Raw genomic sequence first — 24,488 nt, 5'->3', positions numbered from 1 at the left:
TCCCCGGTATCTGGTCACACAGCATTAAGCAACATCGTTTGTGTGACCACAATAATAAGACTTGAGTACTTTAACTCACTGTATCTAGGTCATCTTGACAAAAACGTATGGAAACATCTGTTTCTGAAAGTCCACGTAAAATTCAATCAACCAATCATCGTATTTATAAAGTGCACAGCTGCCAATGAGCATCTTGGTGATGAGCACAAGAAAAAACCCGAAGACTGATGGACTGATCCTGATCACAGAACCAGGTATTGAGTTGTGACAAACAGGCATTCCTTCTGAGTCGACAAAACGCTAAAGGAAGCTCGTTCCAGGCCTTGGAGGCCAACTCTGAAAAGGAGTGGCCTCCTCTTGTTTTAAAAAAACCCAAGGATATTTCAGAAAAAGAGCATGTTCTAAGCGCAGAGTGCAAGTTGGCAAATAATTTTGAAGTCTGTTGCACAGATATCTGTGGTCAGCTGGTGAAAGACCCGAAATGTGATCAGTGGCGTAGCTTTGCACTTTGCCGCCCGTGGCGGTCTCTGACTTTGCCGCCCCGCGAAAAGCGGGGATGGGGTGCTGCAGATGATTCCTGCTTTTCCCGCCCGCGGTAAACTCATGTAAGGGGGGAGGGGGGGGGGGGGGGGAGAGGCCACCGCCCCCAAAACTCAAGCCGCCCCCCCCACCCCCCTCCCCACCTTGCTATTTTTCAGAATGAATATCTAATGCTTTAATGCTTTAAAAATATTACACTTATTCACTGGAAGCCAGTGAAGTCGTTTCAGAAGAAACCAGACCAAATGAGATTTGGGGAATCCCAAAATAAACCTTGCAGCTGCACTATTTACCTGTAACAGATTAAGGGGATATGTAGGGAGACCCAGGGAGCATTTGTATAATCTAGTCTGGCTGTTATGGTGTCATGTACGATTGAACGCCAATAGCTTTTACAATAGATCCCAACGAAATGGTGAATAGAGATAAATTGTCTTGAATAGCTTCACAGATAGGTGACCAGTACCAAAGAATGTCAAACACTATTTCAAATCTTTGCTCTGAACACAAAGAGCTTCAATTAAAGTATATGAATCCCAGAAGAGAATGGGTGGTCAACAACGAGGAACACTGTCACCCACCAGACTCAAACTTCTCAAGATCACATTACTATGGCTGAAAACTCGACATTCTGTTACCAAAAGAGCACAACAAATCATAGGACAGGATCATGCATTGCATGGTATTGTGAACAAGGTAAGCTGCAGTCCAATAGAACCATTTATATAAGAGTGAGCACTGTATAGTAAGGACAGGTTTCTACTTTCAGTAGAAAAGTCAGCATCACTGTAAAAAGTCACAATTTCTATTAAGTTCAAGTTTCTGAAATTTACTAGGGTCATGCATTTATCAAATGGATGGTCCACTAGAGGATACAATATCTAAAATCTAAATATTACATGTGCTTCTTCGCCTGAATAACCTGGAGCAGTGGCAGAAATTTTCAGCAGCCAAATGCAGTGCTCACTGGAAACAGCCCAGTCTTAGACTTAACGTCATGCATTTAACTGGTTTGATTTCTAAATGTTCAAGGGAGTGAGGCAGCAGTTTCACGAGCAGTAAACAGACAGTGAACGATACCATTCAGCCAGTGATCAACAGACTTCAGGCATGAATGAATGCAAGTGCACTCAAGTACAGACCCTCTGCACTGGCACTGCAGACGATTAGACTAGGTCCATCCTAATCGGTTGCTCATTGGTATTCCTGGCTTCATTTTGTCATCAGGGATATATTTGCTTCCCATGCAATGATACACTCCCTAAGAGACCCGCTCCTCATCATTCAGACACATATTCGCAACGGAGGCAGGGCTGGATAAAACATGAAAAAACGTTTGGGCATTTCATGAAGTATAGTGTGCTCTCCATTTGACCACAACACACAAATACATACATGTTAGGTGGCCTGGATTATGCGAGACGTCTCTTTTTTGGGAGAATATTTCATCTCAAAGGAGAGACCAATATAACCCAGAGATGGAGGAGTATGTCAGAATAAGATGCTAATGAATAAATTCACATACTTTATAAATGATGGTGGGACTCGTATAGCACATACAGAAAACTGGCATGTCTCAGAAATGCTCAGAGCTGTCTACATCCATGGACAACTGACTGCTGTAGGAGAAGAGTAGAGAAAACGTGAGCATGTAAGTAAAGAAAGGGCTTAGGATCGTGCACTTTCAAACACCGACAGCATTCTTATATCATTTGCTTCTAGTCTGATGTGGAGGGGGAGCAGGAAATGATAGGTGTTAAGTAGTGACTGCATACTGTTTGTTTTTGTGAAAGTGTTTTTTCTTTAGGGTTTTTCGGGGAGATGAATGATCGGCAGCAACAAGTAACGCGCAGAAGCCTTAGAATCCCCCACTCACATGTTCAATGTCTTATGTTTGGATGGAGACCAGATTGGGCTTGTATACAAACACAGGGGTCTTGGAGTTTTGTAGCAATTGATCTCCGATGCAGGTTTGGGGGGGGGGAATAGCCAGCAATGTACTTGTTGGTCAAGATCTAGAATCTGACCAGTTCTCTGACTGGTCGCCAGGGCATGCCTTTTTTGGAAGAGGATATCAGCTTTCCCTTTTTTCAGGCCCAATATTAACTGGACTCTTCAGGTAGGGAATTTTGAGTTACCTCGGAGTGTGGGCTACGACTTTTAATCCGGCAGAATGTACTAGAACCATTTCTGGGTTGACATACCTTGAAGAAATGTATCCTCGGAGTCTACATTTGAGGTATGTAGCTGGGTAGATTAGGCAAATTGTTGGATGTACAACAACATCCTGATAACTTCTGAATTCTTTATGAATCAGAAAACAAGAGGAAGAGTCCGGTTTACTTCACTGTAACCTTGTTCAGAATTAGAACTCGTGCTACATACACTGTAGTTGGGCTTTGTGCAAGTACTCCTCCCATTGCCTTTTGAATGAAAAATTTAACGCCATGATTTGACGGAATGCTCAAACGCTCACTGTGCCAAAGGGTTCAAGCAATACCTCACTGACGAGGCCTTATAAGACTGAAGCCGGTGTGGGATTGCTTGTGTTCCCTTCTTTGAGGTCTCGCCTGGCAGTTTGTGATGGGCTGTTCCCATGAGAAGCAGGGTCTGTACTGATCTGCACAAGGTGTGCCTTTGCCTAGAGTGGCACAGGGCAGAAAATAATGGGTTGGAATCCTATCCGAGAGACCCATAGGGGCTAGACAATTTACAAGCATGTCTGTCTTCCTATCACCTTTTGTGTGACTGTTAGAAAATGACTAAACAGCAGGCAGGGGGAAAAAGGTATACAACACGTTACCTGGGATAATATCCTAAATGGGTGTAACAGAAATAAACCAAGATTATTCCACTTAGTCGCCCCGCTGTACAGACTCACGGTGTCATGTTTAGAGATGGTAAAGCGAACAGGAAATTAATGAAACATTTGAATTAAGGAGGACAGACTCGAACAGACATGCTATGAATAATCAATGAGTCATGTGGAGTTACAAGAAGGAAGGAATGTGTGAGTCACAGAGGCTACCTTTGTACCAACACTCGCTCCCTGGTCTCTATGTGGGCGGTCGGAGCAGTGACCAGTTGCAAGGAAAGACACACTCCGTAAAACACCTAATTACCATCAATGAATGCAATGACCGCTGCAATAGCAAACCACTTAAGTTGGCAGTCACTTTGTAGTACAATAAATCGGTCAGGTAGAGGAATGTGCTGTTCAGTGATTATACTAAAGCTTTAATACAACGCACACCCAGATGCAAATTCTAACACACAATAAGTGATACAGAAAAGAAGCCCACCTGTGTGATCATTTACCAGTTCTACTGTGCCTACAGTTTTTAATCAACAGCGCATGTCACGCGACATTCCTAAAATGAGCGTCAAAGGCAAAGCAACAGTAACCCGGATTAACAAAGACTGGTCCCTCAACAGAGGCAGAGGAATGTGAGCGGCTCTGGTTACCTTTGAAGGCAGAGAACAATGAGTATCGGGCCCTTTAAAATACCTTGTGGTCGCGACTGTATTCTTTAGGAAAAAAGCACATCTATTTTTGCTCAGCTTGCTTCCTTATGCATTATTAAGCCCCCTGCTAGTATGGTATTTCAGAGAGCTGCAATGCATTCGGGGGGATGAGGGTGGGGGGGGGGGGTATCTTTTTCCAGCCTGAAGGCCAATGCCTGAAAACCTCGTGCCACATACCTAGGAGTGTCATAGGCCCAGTGCTTGTGTCCAGTAGTCTTTCCAAGTTAGCTTCAATGAACTTCCATGGAATTTCCATCTTACAATATACACCCAGCTGTACCCAAACTTTGCCATTTGTTCAAATTAAATAAATAACAAGGTACAGTCGAGCAAGGAAAACACAATTGGCAGCATATCTATAATTTTTTTTAAACATCTGATTATTGGCATTTACATAAGACACTCATCTCAACAGTTCGTCTCTTAGGGCACCTCTGCATTAAGAACATGAGGTATCTTGGGATTACAATAGAGGTGGTATCCGCTACCACATATGTGTAACTATATTATAGCACACATATGCTGAGGTGGGACGTACTAGATGAGCGAGATATCTAAAGCAGGACTGTAGAATCAATCGCTGTCTCATTCCATGAGCTTTACACTTGTTGAGGCGAAACCTGAATCCCATCTTGTGCATTATGTAAAGAATAGTTGCCTAAACCTTCCAATTCTGGTGTTAGGGGGGGAATAGGAAAAGGGGGTTTCACAGATGCCATTATGCATATGCAGAAAAACAAAACTAGAATAAAACAAACTGAACCATCTTGTGTGCTACTAACACCGCCATGGAAGTGGGAGAACAAAAGGAGCGTTGGGGAGAGAGGAAAGGATTGCACCAGCATCATTAAAATACTCTGGACAGACAGAACATGCACAAGGGGTCTGAACAGAGGACGGTGTGGTGAACATCTAGTAAATAATTCCATCATCTGGGAAGTGGGTGGGGGAAGACAGCCTCAGGGCATTTCTAGTTGGTAAAGCTATTGTCTACTCCCTTACCGTCCGCGCCACTTGAGGAGTCGTGCTCTTCCCTACCCAACCTTACCAGGTTGTCTGGGCTCCCCTCCGCCACATTCACTGGGTGTTCCCAAGTCTCCAGCACCTCTGACCACAGTTCCGTTATCAGGCACTGCCACACTCCCCCTTGTGACTTCGCGGATGAGGGATCTTTCTACAGCCATAGCCCACGTATTGAATCCTTAATCCAAGTGATCACCCCTGGTCCCTTCATTGACTTCCAGGCCATCGCGACTCTTTTCTGAGCTAATATTTACGCCAGGTCAAAGGACCGGGAACCAACCATGGGTTTATTGGGTCTGGGGAATAAACCTAGCTAACAGTCTCTAAATTTCATTTAAGGCAACAGTGCAGGGTGACGTTCAGTGCACCGATCACTACAATCCAGAACAGTTGCAGTTGGGGACGGTTCCAGGTCATATGCGGAAGTCTGCATCAAATAATTTACATCTGGGGCAGCCATGTGGGTCGCCTCAATAAATAGCTTGTAGTCTGTGTGGCATCAGATGTGTCAAGTGGGTGTAGTTGAATTGTGTGTATTTTGATTGCATGTTTCTGGAGACTTTCTTAGGTTTAGCCAGGACCTTATTCCATTTAGAGTCTGTGAGTCTCAACCCAACGCTCCCCCCCATTGGTGCCTAGGCGTCAACAGGGGTTTTAGAACCATAGTATTCAGTAATCAAGAACCACATTACCAGAAGCCATGCTGTATCCATGCATACTAGCATCTGTAGGACCTCGTGTGTTTGGTTTATCTTGTCCAGCAACCAATAACTTCCCAAAGGTTTGTATCAGCGCCTCATAGGTTAGGAACTGGCCAGCCGGTAGGCCTTATTGGTCCACCAGTAACTCTATTGGAAATAATGGGAGCCCGTCCATAATTCCTCACGGAATGCACCGATGTGCCTCTTTTCTTACATGCCTACTCAAGTTTGATGCCAACAAAAACATTGTTCATTTTCCAAACCACAATCCATTATTTTCTAAAAAAGGAAGTTTTATTAAGTAAACCAAAGGGTTCCAAACTTAAGAAATTTGGTCTCAAACAGCAAGGTGAATTAGTCTTATGCTACGGCACAACGGTCTGCCGAACTGAGGTTACAAGCTATCCAGGGACTCTGTGCAGCACTGAGTGCCATGTCACTTTCCATAGCACATATTGAATGAGAGTGTAATGACACAGACCCTTGAAACTGGTCCAACAGCGGAATCCTACCTGACAGATGAAACTGACGTGAAACCTAAGACTATCTCATTTCCTGGTCCTCCGGCTCTGCCTGGTGGAGTGGGTGTTGGTTTCTGCCTAGCACATCGCTGAGGCATTACTGACAAGCCAGTCCTGCCACTGGTGCTAAGTACCAGGTCAGAGGGACGCTCTTAAAACAAATGCCGTGGCTTGTTTATTTATCATATGTATAAAGCACGGGCGTCACCTAAAAAGTTGTGTGGCACTGTACAAAGATATATTACAGAAATAAATATGCAATTGGGAAATTCATCAGGTGCAAAATCATTAAAAAAAAAGTAGAAAATGAAGTCAATAAATGAAAGTCGAGGTTTTCAAATTTTGTAGACAGAAGAGTTTCTAATTCCCTTCAGAAAAGTGAGAATGACTTAGCAAGCTCTGTGTCCCATGGCAGGTATATAATATCTTAAATGAATGATATGGGAATCTTTACCTTGGAGTTCAAGCGTGGCCATGGAATGATTAAAAGCAGAGTATACATCTCCCAAAATCTTAAACTTTAAATAACATTCTTACTTACAACTTTGTTTTACGCTTACAATCATTCACTTCCATCAACTAAAAGGAACAAGGGAGGGAGCTACTGGAAGAAGGGAGGTGGGAAAAAAACAACTGCCAACCGCAAGGAAACCACCAGAAACCAAAGTACCCTCTTTTTCAGCAGAAGGTGTGTGGATGTGAATACTGCCAACACTGAAAGAGTAACAGAAGCAGTGAACCCCTTTTTACGGACACAAACAACATCACCTTAATGAGTAACAGAAGGAGGCAACACCATTGTACAGCCACAAAGAGCATTACCTACATAACCCCCACACATGTTCTATTGCATTGCGGTGCTGCCGCTTCTCCCTTGTACTATGCATATTCCCAACATGGCCTGCTTTTTGTTGTTGTTATTTGCATCTTAAGAAGACGTTTCCTTCTGTCATGCATCGACTCTGCAACACTATTTTGTGGCACTTGCCCGGTCTTTGACAAGGATTAGCTCAAGCTGTAGATGCAGTTTTGTGCAAACCAGAACATCCGACCCCCAGATATGGTTCTTAAAAACAGAAACACTGCACCTTTCAAGTCAGATCTTTCTGCGTTTTATAAAGTTCTGAACCGGTGTAAACAAAATTCCCGTCCCCTTATAGCTGGTAATTGGTGCCTGTTAGTTTCGGATGGTATTTTTACTAAATCCGTGGAAAGTATGGTTTTTATAAGCTGGACATGTATTTTACTGTTGAATGTTTAACATCTATGTAACAATCGCTAAATCCAGCGGAAACATTATGTAACGCATAAACTGGAATGTCCACTGGGGATATGGACCGCCACGCTTCATTCTTAGAGTGCATTTACATTTGGCTGCTGATCACCTACAATTGTTTCAAACCATTGTTTTGCTGGAATGAGCACAAATTACTGCCTGAGCGTTGTATTTGTATTTACTGAAAGGGGCATGTTTTTGAGTGGGTAGATCTCTGCCACAGTTTGTTTACTAGCACGTAATTTTACACAACTCCAGGGAAGTGGAAAAGGTTCGGCAAACCAGCTTGCGCGCAGATCCATGCAGAGATAAACAAGCTGAGTCCAGAATTGATAATTTTGCCAGGTGAGGTCCATGTGAAAGCTCAGCTGCTCAGACCGCTGCATGTTATTGTAAAAACACTGTCCTCCATCTGCCCATGCACCCCGCCCTTCGGGTGGTATGGAGATTCAGCTGATTACCTGCTGGTTGAGGTCAGCTGCTGTATGCAGCTAACAGAGAAGGAAGAGGCCGCCCACTCGCTGGCAGCTAGATGCATATGGAACTGCCCCAGCAGTCCCCGGCAGAGTTCCCAGCACTGCCGTGCCCTGATCCCAGGCGCAATTGCTCTCCGGCACAGAGCACCCTATTCATCTGAATTAGTTAATATGCCGGGTTAGTGTGACACGACGGATTCGATTTTCACAGTTATTAATAAAAAGTGTGGCGTCCGCCATTACATAAAAGCACACAACGGGCGCTTGGTAAACAAGGAAGTAGTGGGGGCGGGCAGGGGCGAGTCCGGTACTGCATTTGGCGGGCGGGATGTGCACACATGTTAATGCACACTATTTTAAAATAAAAACAATTACGCTGTGTAAGCTAGGATACTGAAGTTAGGCTGTGCTGCTACCGGAATGAACTGAAGTTACGTATAGCATGAAAAGCCAATAATGAGGCTGATAACACAAAAAATGCACAAGTTAACAAATCGCAAGTCAAGAGAAAGTAACAAGCAATGGGCGGAGTTTCGACACCCATATGGATTACTAGATATCTCGGAAAGACAGTGCATGCACACTGCCTAGCCGCGACATAAAAAAATAAAAAGAAGTGCGTTCAGCTATTTTATTTTCATGCCAGCAGGGGGTGATGGACATGGACGTCAATTCACCAAAATGCCAAGGGTAGTGGAAGTAACAACATGTACCCTTTGTCCTCCACTTTAACTCACAGACATACTTACACCTACATACACATTCATGCATATACACTCTCACACAAAGCATTTTTTACTTACCTTAGTTGTCATGGAAGGGCATATTCCAGTTTAATGTACTCCACTTTCATTAGCTATTAGTGAGTAATAGATTGTATATATTCACTATTAGGGTCATACATTTTTTTTTTACAGAAAATAAAGAGAGTGGAGCCCAAGCTGCCACTGGGTTCCTGGCAATTTGCCTCCTCTGCGGCCAGAAGCCACAAAGGGCAAGACAAGGGTCACAGCTGCAAACCCTAAATGATGTCCATGGTGGTGGATAGGTCACCTGGTGTTTGAAAACCTAATCCACAAATCTCTCAACAAGGGTCGACAAATCCACTCATTTACATAAGATTGTCTGAGGTTGTAACAATGTAGGTCGGTCGGCCCAGATAACCCAACTGTAGCACATATACACATGCCTTCCAGATTAGCTCGGACTTCACTTCAACAAACAATACATCATGGACAACAGAATGTGTTCTACAGGACACAAAAAAAGAGTCGAGGTTTAAGTTAGCACCATGCCCACCACTTACGGTCTCACCGGAATAACCTCTAGGTGATTCCCCTAACTAAATGCAGGAGCAGAGGAGGCAGGTTCTTCCAAACCGCCCGGACCTTACTTGCTGGCCCCAACAACCATCCTCAGAGGTTCGACCGCGAGTCATTAAAAAAACACTGATTCTGAACCTCGACCATCTGCCTCAATGCGGTACCTCGCGCTCTCCTCACTTTCACCACTCTGTCTCCCTACTCTGCCAATCATCAGCAATCAATACAAATGTAAATAAATATATATGTGGATACTGCAAATTTTAAAGAGCAAATTTCCTGCAGAACCAATAACCAAATGCATTTACCTATGCATAACTCGCATTTAGATGCCCTTTGTATATTTCTTGCACAGTGTGCAAGAAGTGGGCCTGGCCGGTGGTGGGGTATGCCTGTGTTAGATACACTCACAGGAACATAAGTCTCGAGCCTATATTCGATTACATCTGGTCATACCAGGTAGGAGAAACATTCCTTGCTCTCATTAGACCCCTGCATTCATTGCCTAGCCATGCACGTCTATGCTCAAGCACTGTATGACCACAATCATACATTTCTACACTTTCATCGCTACAGCACAGGTGGGTAAAGGGAAAATGGCATTTGAAAGACTGGGCTAGAAAAGGGTCGTCCTCTGATGGGCACTCCCACCGCATCACCATGTGGGTGTAGGGCACGGGCCTACTGACATCAGAAAGTCCCAGTCCCCACCACTCACTCACGTGGGTGACAGAAATCAATGAATAGGTAGGTGTTAGGCAGGCACTTAGTTGTTCAGCGAGGGAGGGGAGCAGATGTGATGTTCTTGTGCTGCTTGTGGCGTGATGCGCAACTCATCCTTGTGGCGGGAACGTAGTGAATTGGGCCCTGGTAGTCTGCAAGGCTTTCAAGGGATAGAGTGCTAACTGATGGGAGGTATGCACCAGACTAAAAACATGACATGTGGTCTAGAAGCAACAAAGAATAAAACTAAGCCGAATAAATCAGAAACCATGGAAGGCAGGAGACTTTCACTGGTGCGGTTAGCACAGACAGCTTCATTTTAAACCAGGAAATTAAAGGGTCTTCAGTTTCTCAGCAGATCAGTCAGCTGATGGGGTACAACATGGAGACTGTTCCTTTCCCACCCCACATACCACGAGAAGACATTTTGTGTCCTTCATTCCTTAGCCCGGGAAGCCATGAGCATAGCCCAAGTGCTTGAACTGTGTGTTTTCTCACCTAGTTAGTTCTCTGGGAATATCGGGTCTTCATGCTCTAATTCTTTGTATATGACACAGTACGTCACATATTTAAGACTAGGCAGGACTTCAGCACTGTAGAAACATATGAACCAAATTCAAAAATTTTGAATGCAGTTTGCTCTTTATTATGTAGTTTGGGGAAGGCTGTAGCAAATGTAGTAAATTTTAGTACATTAGCAGTACGTGTCTTTGATAACTTGTACTCTGCTTCTTGTTGTCTTCTTTGTGTTAGCGTCATGAGCCAAGGTTTCTTCCAACTGAGGCAAAACCACCATGGAAGCACCGTCTTCAAACCAGCATGACATTTCTCACTCAGCCCGATTCCCTTTCTATTCCTTCACAGAGGGAAATCCAGTGAGTGCCTCAAAACTCATATGGAACCCTGCCCAGACATACAGTAGTGTCCATATGTATAATCACCACGTTTTTTAGGTCTTCCTATAATGAAAGTATTGTCATTTACTTGTTATACTAAGTAAAGGACCAGTTAGTATGTCTGTCTCTGCTCCGCCTGTACCATGCTCTAAGTAACTTCATGCATACCACTTCGCCAGGTGGCTGTGCTTAGATTGTTAAATAATAATAATAAGTTCAGCAGCCAAAAGTTTTTTCTAGTATTCCCTCACCAATGCTGCTAAATACTGCCTTAGATTTGATTCCACCTCCTGCCTCATTTAACTATCTTTTTTCCAAACTCTTGCTCTTTTTCCATCCCCGTTTTCTTCTTGGTTTCATAAATTTTCCATCTCCAACTCTTTTCAAAAGTCTGATGCTTAAAAAGTAAGACCTGGTACCCAAATAGGAGAGCGCCAGTGTGGTGCCCACCACCTGGAAAAATTAAGCACAGCCTCCATCTCATACACGTTCATGTCTTGAAGCTAAACCTCATCGGAATGGGACCAAAGTTTGTGACGATAGACAAGTAAGCCTAACCCCTGTATCCATTATCCCGGCCTGAAACGTAAAGAGAAGCAATGGGATGGTGACAGAGTGACCAAGTGTGGAAGCAGGTCTTAAATAAAGATCTAAAATTCAAACAGCCCACATGGTATAGTTAATAGGAATAATATTTTACAGCTCTTGAAAGATATCCCATTACTGACCCATCTCACCCCGGAAGATATTACGCCTATTCTGAGAAAGATATGTGTGAGTACTTACAAGTACCAAGTGCTCCCCTCGAAAATCAAGGTTAGTACTTAGCTGACTTGATGTTTCCCAAGACTGGACAATCAGGATCACTTTCTCCAGATGCCCCCCAGCCGGACAGAATGATCGCTGAACTGCATTGATACACATCCTTTGGGGGAAGAAAAACAGGCAAGTCGTACCCTGGGGGACGAGCACGAATATCATGGTTGACATACAAGTCAACAGGGACATTGGGACCAGGAGGAAGAAGATTCGCACACACTATAACACTTCTGGTGGTAGCTCCTGGGACAAGTTGCACGAGAATCCTAGAAAGAGGCGTTCTGTGAATAAAGACTGCGTTTATCCATTACATTTTGCTTATGGTGCGATATTGAGGAGTTTCAGCTGGCCTGGAATACAGAATTACACTCAGCCTTCTTTCGAAGCTAGATTCATAGGCAAATTGCCTTATTTCATTTACATCTTTGTAGCTGAGAGTGTTATCCTTTCTTGTGGTAATCATTCTATCCAAAGTGCGTTCTTTCATTGAACGTCAAAAATCTATTTTATTCAATATATGCTCATATTTAAAATACTGTTTTCCCTTGCAATGAAGTACTATTGACCTTGAGAGTATTAGCAATGCATCATTACCAACACATACTGCCTGACATGGATCTGGCAGTTAACATAAATACAGCACAATATTTGGCAACTAATTCAAAAGCATCATTAAAGTAATCCATCTCTACAAAATGAATCCCATTGAGAAAGTTGGCAGTTTCAATGACATAAGAGTCAGATTAGAGTATGGTTTGAAAGGGTCCCAACAAAAAGCCAAAGCCAAGTGCGGCCTGAACCAGAAAGTTGCGGCACTGCAAAGATGCAAAAGTAAGCTTGGCGAAGACTTTGTGAGTTCAGTCATACTAGCTTACAGGGAAAAGCAATAGCAACATTACTGTATGGGGTTGAGCTTTGGGGGGGTTCATTAACACTACTTTTATCCAGAATTGTTTTTGGCCACCCCAGTAAGTAAAATGAAAATTATGTGATGCAGTATTAAAAGTATAAAGTCAACTGGGAGTATACAAACAACATAGATGAAGTCAAGCTAAAAACTGTGAGTACAGACTTGAACAGTAAGGGCTCAACTACAAGTCTGCTGATCCATGGTGGCGGCGGTCTCCCAACCGCCCTATTATGATTAGGGCGGTTGGACTGCTATTTCCCCACCGCAGCCACTTGGCGGTGTTGCAGCGGTTAGGAAGCTTCAATATGCTTGGCTGGGATCACCGTGGTTTTCATGGCAGTTCCACTACCATAAAAATTCTGTGAAGAGGAAACAAAGAGGGCCCTGCAAGGCCCACATGTGCCTCTGCGCCCTGGGGTGCATGCATGGGGGTACAACATGTGCCCCTCTGTGCGCATGCACCCCAGTTCCTGCACAGCATATACTTTTTCCATGCAGTGTAGAAACTCTTTTTGGCATTTCCATCGCAGTGCTAATTTTTGGAGGGACATGGGAACGCCAAAAATACGCCTGCCAGACAGGAGGAAACTACAAATTTAGCGGGTGGCCCAACCATGGCTTTGAAGCGGCGGTGGCGGAGCAGACCCAGTGCTGCACCGCTAAAGCTGTAATCAGGTCCTAAATGTGCAGAGCGGATGTTACAGTTCACCAGTGCAAGGGGCAATTTAGCGCAAAAATGTACTTCTAGCCACAGACTGCCAACAGCAGATACAAGGGCCACAGGCGCTGCATTTGAGAGTTAATAGTATAATTAACTCTACTGAAGCACAGAGAGGGACAGCGCAACACACTTGAGATGCGAAGCGGGATAATCCAGTGGAGAAAAGTAGTAAAAGTGGGCAGCATCCCAATTCCACAAGTGGATGTCCTGTTTCCAAAGCCACCCTGTAAATAACTAACAGCAGATCAACACGAAAAAAGCTAAAACGTAGGAAGCACCAGTAATCTCAAATCTGCATAATATGTGCATCATAAAATCGAGTTAAGGGCGCACTACATCACCAATAGATAGTCACTAGAATAAAAATGTGGAGTATGAGGTGGCACCTAGACACAGGCAAGTAAAGATAAGGAATAATTAGCTGCAACAACAGCCTCAGAGTGTGATAGGGGAATAATCGATCACAATGGGAAAGGCAATTCAAAGACAATCGAAGATATGATTTCAACGCAACCTGACAGAACAGTGGCAAAATATATCTGTCTCCAGCAAGATAATTCAACAGATACCATTAATGAGACGGCTGGCAGATGTCAGAGCAAGATAGAGGGAAATGAACAGCAGCCTGTGCAGAGCAGATGGAAAAATTGACGCACTAAACTACGAGAGCCAACCACTTGTTTAAGCGTCTGCGAAACCAAGAATACAGACTAGACCAAGCTGGATGGAGACACTCAGACACAAAATACAACTAAATTGTGCACAACAAGATGATCATGTGAATAAAAAAAACATTGGAGATCGCAAGAGTCAATAAAGAAGACTTGAAGGTAAGCCCTCATAGAAACCAGTACCAACAATCACAGGTAAAATGGAGACCTTTGTTGAAAACATGCACACCAAACTATTTGACAGTGAATTCATTCATTAGGGAAAGAGCGCATTGATAGTTGGCCCAGAGGCCTGTACCCATCTCCTATTGAAGGCCAAGAACTGCTTGCATAGTCAACTATAAATTCAGAGATACAGTGTTTAGACTTACATGTGAAACAAGAGAGCTACAGTACCTGGGGTTTTTGGTGTAGTTTTACCTAAACTTTATGATAGTGGTGCGGGAGGCCCACCTACCTTTCGCAAGAATCAAGAAAAAATTGAAAGGATGGGCTTTACATGCACCGTAATATATCCTGCTTGCCTAGGAATCTTTTGCATTTGTCACCCTGAGTGGGACAGGTATGCCCAGACGTGGGAATCGTGCTCTCCATGTCACTGGAGTCAAGCTAGCCTGGCTGATGAGGGGTGGTACCCCAAAACAGGTCCGAGGATGCTTTTTTCCAGTACAGGGACTGTCTGGCCTGGCAGTTCAGAATGAACCGTACTCATGGGGAGCAGGGTCAAGACTGATTTGCAAATGGCTGGGTCCAAGCTGGAATGGCGAGCTAAAAAAAAAAAAGACAGCGGTAACAAGGGAGGAAATATCACACTAAAAGCGTGAGAATGAGATGCTTAACTTCACCAATGGTATTTGACCAAGTTAAAATATTGTGCTACCTAGATGTGAACGTAAAAGAAGTCTAAACCTATGACTTCTTATCTGGGACATTGGAGGCCTCATTGATGCCCAAAAGGTTGGGGGAATAGCAACCTACCTTAAACAGCACAAAACAGACATTACATTTCTTCAGGAGACACATCTGGCATCTCCACGGGAGAAGCCCAGAACATCCTAGGGGGAACATGTCATTATGCATCATACAATACATATTCATGAAGGGTGGCAATAAACAATTTGTCAATAATGTACATCTCTGAATAATATACCCATTACACAATCAATGATTTAGGGAGAGAGATAAACTCTACTAGATATAGAATTAGACCTATCAGAAACTCCCCCCTTAGAGTTTTACTCCTCGTCTAAAGCTATTTTACGTGCAATGGAAATAGAAACTTTAATAGCTATCTTGAGACCAAGAAATCATACATGAAAAGAATACATATTCTACCCATTGGTTCGCGGAGTACACTTACAAATCGACTATTGGTTTGCACACATCACATGATTAATAACTGTGAACACTTATGCACGCTCTTGGGTCATTAACCTGTGCTCCTAGTGTTGGAGATCCCCACCCAGACACAACTCGTACTACATGCACTACACCACGCCTTGTTAGATGCAACACTTTGAGCAGAAATCCATGAAGAAATTACAACTTACTTCAAAACTATGAAGGTTCAATAAACAAACGATGGAGCTTATGAAAGGAAAATATGTAAAACAGTTAGGAACACTTAAGTCAATTTTAAGTAGATAGAACACGCTAGAAATATACCTCCATGAAGTAGAAAACACTGGATTTTCATGAAGGGACAAGCAGAGAGGTAAAGTTTCTCTGAAAATATGATGTGGATGGCGACAGAGGATGAAATACCTGGCAGACCTCTGACAAATATGCTGAATAAAGCCTGGGCCTTGCAAAGTGTAGCCATGATTGGGATACAAAATAATGGCTTCATATTTAAGGCATCCCAAAAATTTCAAGAGTGTTATGAGAAATTATACACAACACATGGCGAATATGAAGAGACTGAAATAAGGGGGTATTTGGGAAAAATAATGCTGAGGGTGGAAGAGAAGGAAAGCAAATATTAGGGCAGTTGATAACCTCATGGATGTTATTCAATCAGTTATAGAAATGCTCAGCGGGAAAGCCCCTAGACTATAGGGGCTAACACTAGCAGTTCACATAGAATATAAAGATATCTGTTAGACCTGTCAGCCTTAGGGTGTTCGTTCCCTTAAAATGTTGCCTTTCTCCTCAATTTTTGCTGATTTCGTTTTTGGTGGTTTTAGGATTCTGCACACTTTACCACTGCTAATTTGTGCTAAAGTGCATGTGCTCAATCCTAAAAACATAGTAACATTGGCTTATGCCCCCAACTAGCATATTGAATTTTCTTGTAAATCCCTAGTAAAGTGGCACTACCTATGCTCAGGGCCTATAAATTAAATGCTGCTAGTAGGCATGCAGCACTCATTGTGCCATCCACTTAAGTAACCCGTTTAACATCTCAGGCCACCCACTGCAGCTTGTGTGTGCATATTTAAACTGCCATTTCGACCTGGCAAAATAAACCGTTTGCCAGACCCAAACCTTCATTTTAATACATATAAGTCACTCCTAGGATAGGCCCTGGCCAGCCCAGATGGCAGGGTGCAGTGTATTTAAAAAGTTGGACGTGTACTTTAAAGTTTTACATGTCCAGGTAGTGAAAAACTCCTAAGTTTGTTCCTCCCAATTGCAAGGCCTAGCTCTCCCGTAGACTAAAATTGGAGTTACCTCATTACATTTAATAAGCTGTAATTTCCAAACAGGAACAGGTAACCAGTGCATGTTTGGTGTCTTTGGGATTGAAAGAAAAATCCTAAAGTATGGTGAAGTCAAATGTTTTTATTACAGTTTTGAAAATGCCACTTTTAGAAAGTTTCCATTTTCCTGCCATAGCAATTTAGTGCCTGTAGCCCGACTCTAGGTCACATGACTAAGTGTAGTTGACAGTTGGGCTTTGTGTATTCCTTCTAGACAGCCTCACACAATAGGGAGCTTAGGTGTGCCTGGATAGGCCATCATTGGGAGGATGGTAGGGAGGAGCTGGGTACAGCCCCACTTAGAGCTGAATAGGCTGTGTCCAGCCTAAACAGAAAGGGCTGCATATCTCCTGCAGTTAGTCTGTAGCCAGAGCAGGGAAAACATGATGCCTGGGGACTTCAAAGGGAAACATCTAGAAGTGTCTCCCCCACTTCATAGGCACAAGTTTGTATCACTATTGGACCACAGACACCAACTCTTCGCACACATCTGGACCTTCACATGCCAGGAAAAAGGATTGCTTTGCTGCTGAAGGACGACACTGGATTTCACATCACAGCCTTGTAGCTACTCGGAACCGACGCATTACACCAACTCCTCAATACATCCTCTACTCCACAGTTCACATCGCAAGCCCTCATCGAAGGGATCTTCAACGAAGATGCAGCAGTACCTCACACCACAAGCTTGCTGCATCTCAGAACCAACGCATAACTTTGGCTATGCAACGCATCTTCAACGCGTATCCCCGCACTGCTCAGCAAACCAGGATTTCAAGTACTCTGTTCAGTGGGCCTAACTGTGTCCCTATAGCTGGCATGAATTCCATCGCAGTCGGACTGAATTTATTTGTGGCTTTGACCAGGTCCAGCTAGACCAGATATCCACATTTGGCACTTTAAGCCATTTGGTGTTATTTTTACTATAATCTTTAAAATTGAATACTTCTGGTTCTATTGATTGTATTTTAATTTTGGTCTTGTTTTATTTATTAAATAATTACTATTTTTCTAAACTGGTGTGGGGTCCTTTTGTGGTTTGTTTTCACTGTGTTACTGTTTGAAGTGTTGCACAAATACTTTACACATTGCCTCAGAGTTAAGCCTGATTGCTATTTGCCAAGCTACCCGAGGGTTGGGCAGAGGTTAATTTAGGGTTTGCTTATGTCTTCACCCTGAGAAGAATTGTGGTGTGTGCCTGAGGGGGTTTCTGAAACCCAAAATCAAGATCAATGGTCAACTATATCAGGAGTTTAGCAATGGAACCACTGACATGCATGAATGGTAAACACCACTCATGCAGACGATTAAGGTTTATAGGGCGATGTATAGCTGTTTTGTTACATACAGACGAGATTTGTCTATACATTGTAGACCCAGCAGACAATCCATCCCAATAATGCATGAAATTATGGCAAAAAACCTGGCCTTACAATGAATTGGGGCAAAACACATCAGGTGCCCATTATACTTTCCATTACAGTGGCTGACAAGTCACCAAGCCATATGGGTGATAGGGTAGAAAGAGATTCAGAAATTCAGAAATAATCTTCAAATACAATTGTGAACCTTAGAGGCAATTAGAAACAATTGATAAACGGACAGAAAAAACGAACCACTGACTGGCCGAACACCCATCACCAAAACGATAATCCCCCCCCCCCCCTTCCCCTGCTATAATCTGTTTGCAAATACCAATTACCCCACCATGAGCTATTGTTAAGAATCTGAAAGCACTAATGATAACATTAGCACAGGCTGGGAATCAGCCTAGGATTAATGTGGAAAACACGACCCTGCCATAAGAAATGGGAGGAATCGCACCCCTGTCTTAGACATCTACTTTTACGTCACCAAGGTAAGATATGCACATTTAAGGCATCGTGATGCAAAGGCAATACCTCATGTACTGGTAGAAAAATAGAAGGTGTCACCTTGCTACTGAATACTGTGCTCATGGCAACACCTGGCAGAGTACCAGGAAGGATGGACTCGGTGAAATGCACAGGCAACGCATGTCGACAATTACGCTTGAAAATGGATTACAAAACACTTTATTCATTCCTAGGTGGCACTTCTACATACCACCTGAGTTCCACCACCCATAAAACCTTTAGCCAAACAGCAGCTCACTAGTATGTCCACGAGGGACAGCTTCCAGTTTGTAAATGGTTACCAATTAACAACAAAAAATCTATGAACGCACATCTCCTTGCAAATCAAAGGGAAGAGGGTAATGCACTTCTGAATTCTCCCCCGTGCCTTTTGATTGAAAAGGATCGCAACGCTGAGATGCAGACATTATGAGTTGCAAAGCTATCTAGGTTTTGCAATGTCACCTGGTAAATTGCATTGTTGTTTCCCTCCCGTGCAAGACAAAAAGATCAACGCTGTCCTAACCTAAACGGCGATTCTTTCTTAGTAATAGAATATCAAGAACACTTCATTCTCTAAAAAAAAGGCTCATGAAAAATCCACTGGACAGAGCGACTAAAACCTTAAAAAAGAAAAGCCAATAACCAATTAAAAGAAAAGTATCACAGCATGTGCCACTTACCTTTCAGTTAGTGCTTTGCTTTGTGTGTCTCTAGCTGCCTGAAGGTCTTCCTCTAGCCGTTTCTTCTCCTCCTGTAGCCTTTCCACTTGAGTCTGTGTCCATTTCTTAGGGCTGATAAAGCGCATTTCCTTCAAGAGTTCCTCCTTTTCATTTATCAATATCAGTCTGTCCCTCTCTGAATCCAGCACCCCTGGCCAGGCTTCACTGTCCAGCTTGGAGAGTTGTATCTTGATAAAAGCAATCCTTTGGAGGCACATATAATTAATATAAACTGGTTAGGACACACATAGCATTAGCCATAGATGTCAATAAGAAGTTGCTATGGGTAGCAGTTGCTATTCGTAGTCTCAGGCTTCACAAAGGCAGCAGTAGGAGGAACAGAAAACGACTAAAGTATTTAACTTTCAAAAGATTCAAAAAAACATCCCAATCGCTAACCTTTCAACTGGAAAAGAAGGCTGCTGAAGGGCTATGGGTAGAAAATTGGGCCACGCTCTGTGACGTCATCAGATGGGGCAAAGGGTGCATGACATTACATCTGACACACAGTATTTTAGTGAACTGACATCAATGTTATCAAGTAATTTACAAATGAAAAGACCCTATCTAGGACTATAATAAGGGAAATTTAAATTAAGTTTTAAAGAAGAAGCAAGAAAATAAAACTTTATTTTTCAAAGAATAAGCTGCCAAAAAACGAAGAAGTGAAGTCGACTAGCATGCCAGATTCAACATGTCCGGAACAATTCTGTCAAGTATTCACCTACTCAGCTTACAGTGAGCACAGAAAGCCAAGTGAAATCAGAAGAAATTTAATTCACAGAATATCAAAGACACAATTTGCGAATACCAGTGGTCGTCACTTATAATGCAATATTGCTATGCAAGTAGATATAGCTATTGCCAAGTTTTTTACAGTTACTACTATGTAAAACCCATTCGAAAATATATATGTGGGCTAAAATAACCCCCTGCCATACATTATAAGGATATGACAAGTCACAAAGGAGGTCATGACCATACAGAGGAAAAAGGCTGAAGGTTGAGTTCCTTTACAAGGCTGTGGAATTCCAAGGTGAATAGCAATATCCTTATCTAGTATAGTAGGGGGCACTTTATTCTACATGGTCACACCTTCACCTTTCCCACAAACCACTTAAATCCTTGGTGTTAGCTCTTTGATATGAAAGAGAGCGCATGTTTGTAAACAATAAGAATAAAAATAAAATCTATAGTACAAAATTAAACACATCAAAAAGCTGTTAGATGTTTATTGGAAAAACATATTATTAGCATTATAATAAAAGTTAGCCTTAAAAATAAAAAAAACGCAGGGGAAACATGCATATAGATTCCAAATTCTCTAGGTGTGCACACAATAAACATGTTGCCATAAGTACATCCTTTCTTTTTGTCAATGTACAGCTTGAAAAATCGAGCAGAAGAAAAGCAAAGTTTTTTGTTCTTTTAATGCTGTTTTTAATTATGTTCTGTGACCTGACCTTCCTTTCCCCTCAGCTGCTGCTTCTGGCAGGAGGTATTGTGAAATCGAAATAATAAGTTATTATAGTTTACTTCTGAGGTCGTTATGCAACTGGGTGTGTTACAAGAAGCTGATCATAAAGAAATTAGAGACAGGTTTTTATACAGGGATTGTAGGCTCCCATGTATTATAACTATACTATTATTAAAAGGATATAACAACCATGTGTATGCAGACATTTCCTGGGCCACATGGGTCAGACATTTGCTTGCAGCTTAATTCCACCCACTCCTAGCAGGTCTCGGTTTTCCAAAACTGGTCCACGCAATGGCAGCCACGAGGCTAAACTAACCTTCATTTCTACTTCCACAGCAAGTAGTAAAAGCAACAGCCCAATCAATGCCAAACAGTGGGTGAGACCAACACAAAGAGTTCTTTTGTAAATCCTATGGTGGTGCATTTTTATCTAAACATATCAGATGTTAAAATTCGTGATTACCGATAAACAAGAGAGACGTCAAGTGTTGATAAAAGCACAAATTACCTTCTTTTTGCTTCCTCGTACCGAAGGCGTAATCTGACTTTCTCAGCCAGCTGATTATTACTGCTGGTAACAAACTGGAACAGAAAAGAAAATTATCAATGGCAACTGCGCTTAAATCCAGTGAAAAAGAAGAGCTTCACGTGATATGACATTACTTAACAGCAGGGAAGATGATGAAAAATGGGTCAACAAAATACACAATGTGCCAATGTGAACGGAGAGCAGACAATGACAGACTACAGCATAAACGATGTCTTCACCGGGCGCACATCAGGACACCAAAGGAAGGGTCTAAAGGTGTATTAATGAAGGAACAAAAAGCATAAGGCAGAGCAAGCTCCGTTACATAGAAGTGCACTGCTGTAAGTAACTCGGTTATTAGTTGAGAGGGAAGGAAGTCCCCCCTCAAATATTAAACACACCCTTTGTCAGGGTAAACCACAAAAGTCAGTAAAAAAAACACTGTGCGTAACCATCTGGTAGCTGGGCACAAAAGCAGTCAGGCTTAACTTAAAGCAATGTGTAAAGTATTTAAGCCGAATTCAAATAGCAAAAACACACCACAAAAAAAATAGCAAACCAATTTAGAAAATTACATAAAATTAAGCATAAATAAAAATAAAAAAATCCTATCAGTAGACCTGGAGTTATGAATTTATACATTTCTATCTGAAAATAGCACCAGAAAGCACAAAGTGCCACTTGCGGGTATCTGGTCACGCTGGAGCTGGTCAAAGTCACAAGTTTAGGCCAATCGCCATGGCGAGCGGTTCGAATACAGTGACCAGGTTTGTCCCAGTGAAGAGTTCACCTTCTTTGAGTCCCTGTCCTTGCGAGAAGGCTCAACTGGAGCTTTGCATTGGTGGAGAGGTGTTTGTTGCTGGTGCGAGAAGCAATCATTGCTGAAGCTTCACGTTGGCGGGAGATGTGGGCTGTCATCGTTTGGCATGAAGGGCAGGTCACCTCCAGAGCTTTGCATTGAAGGGTGACTCAGTGACTGTTGCTGACATAAGAAGCCCGCTCACTGTCGCAAAGAGTCCCAAACCATCTGGATTTTCATCTGGAGATAGTTTTTGAAGGAGTAGTACACTCTGATACAACCCACAAGTCCATTACCTGGGGGGCACATCTCGGGGATCAGGGCACATTACACCAGAGACCAGCAGCAGGTGCCAGGCAGCTCCTGGCGGTGTTGGTCACCTGGACAGTTGCAGGGAGGCCTCTGCAAGCATGTTGAGTCCCTGTTGCTCAAACAGGAGGTCAGCCAACTGACAATTGGAGTCACTTCTGGAGATCCTGGGTCCAAGGTAATCAGGTCGTCTTCCTTCTTCAAACAGCAGGAAAGTCCTTTTTCTGAATCTTCACCAGGACCAGGAGTGTTCTGATGAGAGGTTCTGAATGTGCTTTTCTGATACCTAGTGACAGCCTCGGGGTGAGGATGCAACCTCCATCTAACCTTACCCCTTTCCTGGGTTTGGCTCGAAACTGTTTGGGGCAACAAAGGGCAGGTAGGCCTAAGTGTGAGCTGCATTAGTCAGTGGCAGTACAGGTAGCCTCAGAGGTAAGGATGGGTGTGGGCACAGCCCTCGGGCTACCTTTTGAAGTTCAGGAAGGTGGTGTACAACCTCTCAGGACATCCTGCTCAGGAGAGGAACCCCATACTCCACACCCAAGGCCCTTTTGTCCCTATGTCTAGAAGGAATACACAACACACAACAGAAGAGTCATTCACAGTTCTGTGACCCTGGATATAGGAGGAAAGGCATGTTGGGTTAGTCAGAAAAATGCCAACTTTCTAGAAGTAACAAGCAGCACACAGTGCCCACACCACAATTACTCAATACGTATTTTGAAGGGTAAGAAACCAATTTATTGTCGCTTCCCTAGACCACATTACTTTGTGTTCATTATTTTATACCTTTTTCAAGTTTTCAAAAAATTCATAGCAGAAAAAGACAATGAATTCAAATATTTACAAGGCTAATTAAACTTTCTACAAACATTAAAAGACAAACATTATTTACACATTAGAAATTTTTTTGACATCAAGCATTTACAACAAAATTACAAAAAAATGATAATGGTTTCATCACAAACAACAATTATTACAAACGACAAATGAGAGAAACTAGAGTTGGGAGGAAAAATATAAGCAACTCAATGACTTATGAGTTTTTTGAAAACTGGACCAGCCGCTCCTAGTGTTTTTTAACAATGACGGTTTTTAACTCCCAAACAACACTGCCAACGCGTTTCTAGACCAGGCGTAAAGTCACTGGTCTGTCATCAGGGCTGTATGTATCTTGTATCTGCAAGATGCAAAAACATTATTTTACTTAATCTAGCATGTGGGCTCCTTATTTCCATTCAGTAGCTAAAAACCGTTCTGTGCTACATACCAAATTTGTTCAAGGGAGGACTTCGAGAGGGGTCTTTTGAAGGGCCTTTTGATAAATATCGTGGCCAGACAGGGATGCCTAAAGAGATTTTTTGAGTGTGTGTAAGTTACATTATTGGTCGATTTATTTTGCTAATGACAAAAACAAATTGAGAGTGGAAGGGGGGGAAAAAGCGTACCTTATTCTTTGAGTACTGCCGAATTACGTCGGGATCAATTTTGGCGGCGTAACCATCGAGGTTGAATCTGTGGTGTTGGGGAGATTTGCGTTATTAACTTTGTGGCGTGCACCAGGGTAACACGGTGGGTAAAAACAATTAAGGTGGCCTACCTTCCTTAGTTTTCTTATTTTCAAGGAAAAAGGAGTATCACTATCACCATCCTAATACAAAACAAAACACGACCTTAGCGGTATGTTTAAGATTGTTGGGGCGCTAAATAAACGCTTACTGTTGCAGGGTGGATAATTACCTGCTGCTTTAGCCACTGCTCGATACTGATGGGGTCTGATGACAGACCAGTGACTTTACGCCTGGTCTAGAAATGCGTCGGCAGTGTTGTTTGGGAGTAAAAACCATCATTGTTAAAAAACACTAGGACCGGCTGGTCCAGTATTCAAAAAACTCATAAGTCATTGAGTTGCTTATATTTTTCCTCCCAACTCTAGTTTCTCTCATTTG

General features: G+C 42.8%; 1 protein-coding gene across 1 annotated transcript in view; it reads right to left on the bottom strand.

The window, feature by feature from the left end:
* The window catches only part of WWC1 (WW and C2 domain containing 1), a 370,240-nt gene that overhangs the window by 107,484 nt on the left and 238,268 nt on the right, over window positions 1-24,488 (bottom strand). Inside the window, exons 8-9 of the mRNA XM_086931411.1 lie at window positions 21,411-21,484; window positions 19,384-19,626 (exon numbers count right to left, since the gene is read on the bottom strand). Coding sequence (XP_086787537.1) covers window positions 19,384-19,626; window positions 21,411-21,484 — 317 coding nt within the window. The remainder of the gene's footprint in view (window positions 1-19,383; window positions 19,627-21,410; window positions 21,485-24,488) is intronic.

The sequence above is a fragment of the Lissotriton vulgaris genome, chromosome 7 (assembly GCF_964263255.1).
Source record: "Lissotriton vulgaris chromosome 7, aLisVul1.2, whole genome shotgun sequence".
NCBI lineage: Eukaryota > Metazoa > Chordata > Amphibia > Caudata > Salamandridae > Lissotriton > Lissotriton vulgaris.
Note: the sequence above shows the minus strand (reverse complement) of the source record. Positions and strands in the feature narration are given on the sequence as shown.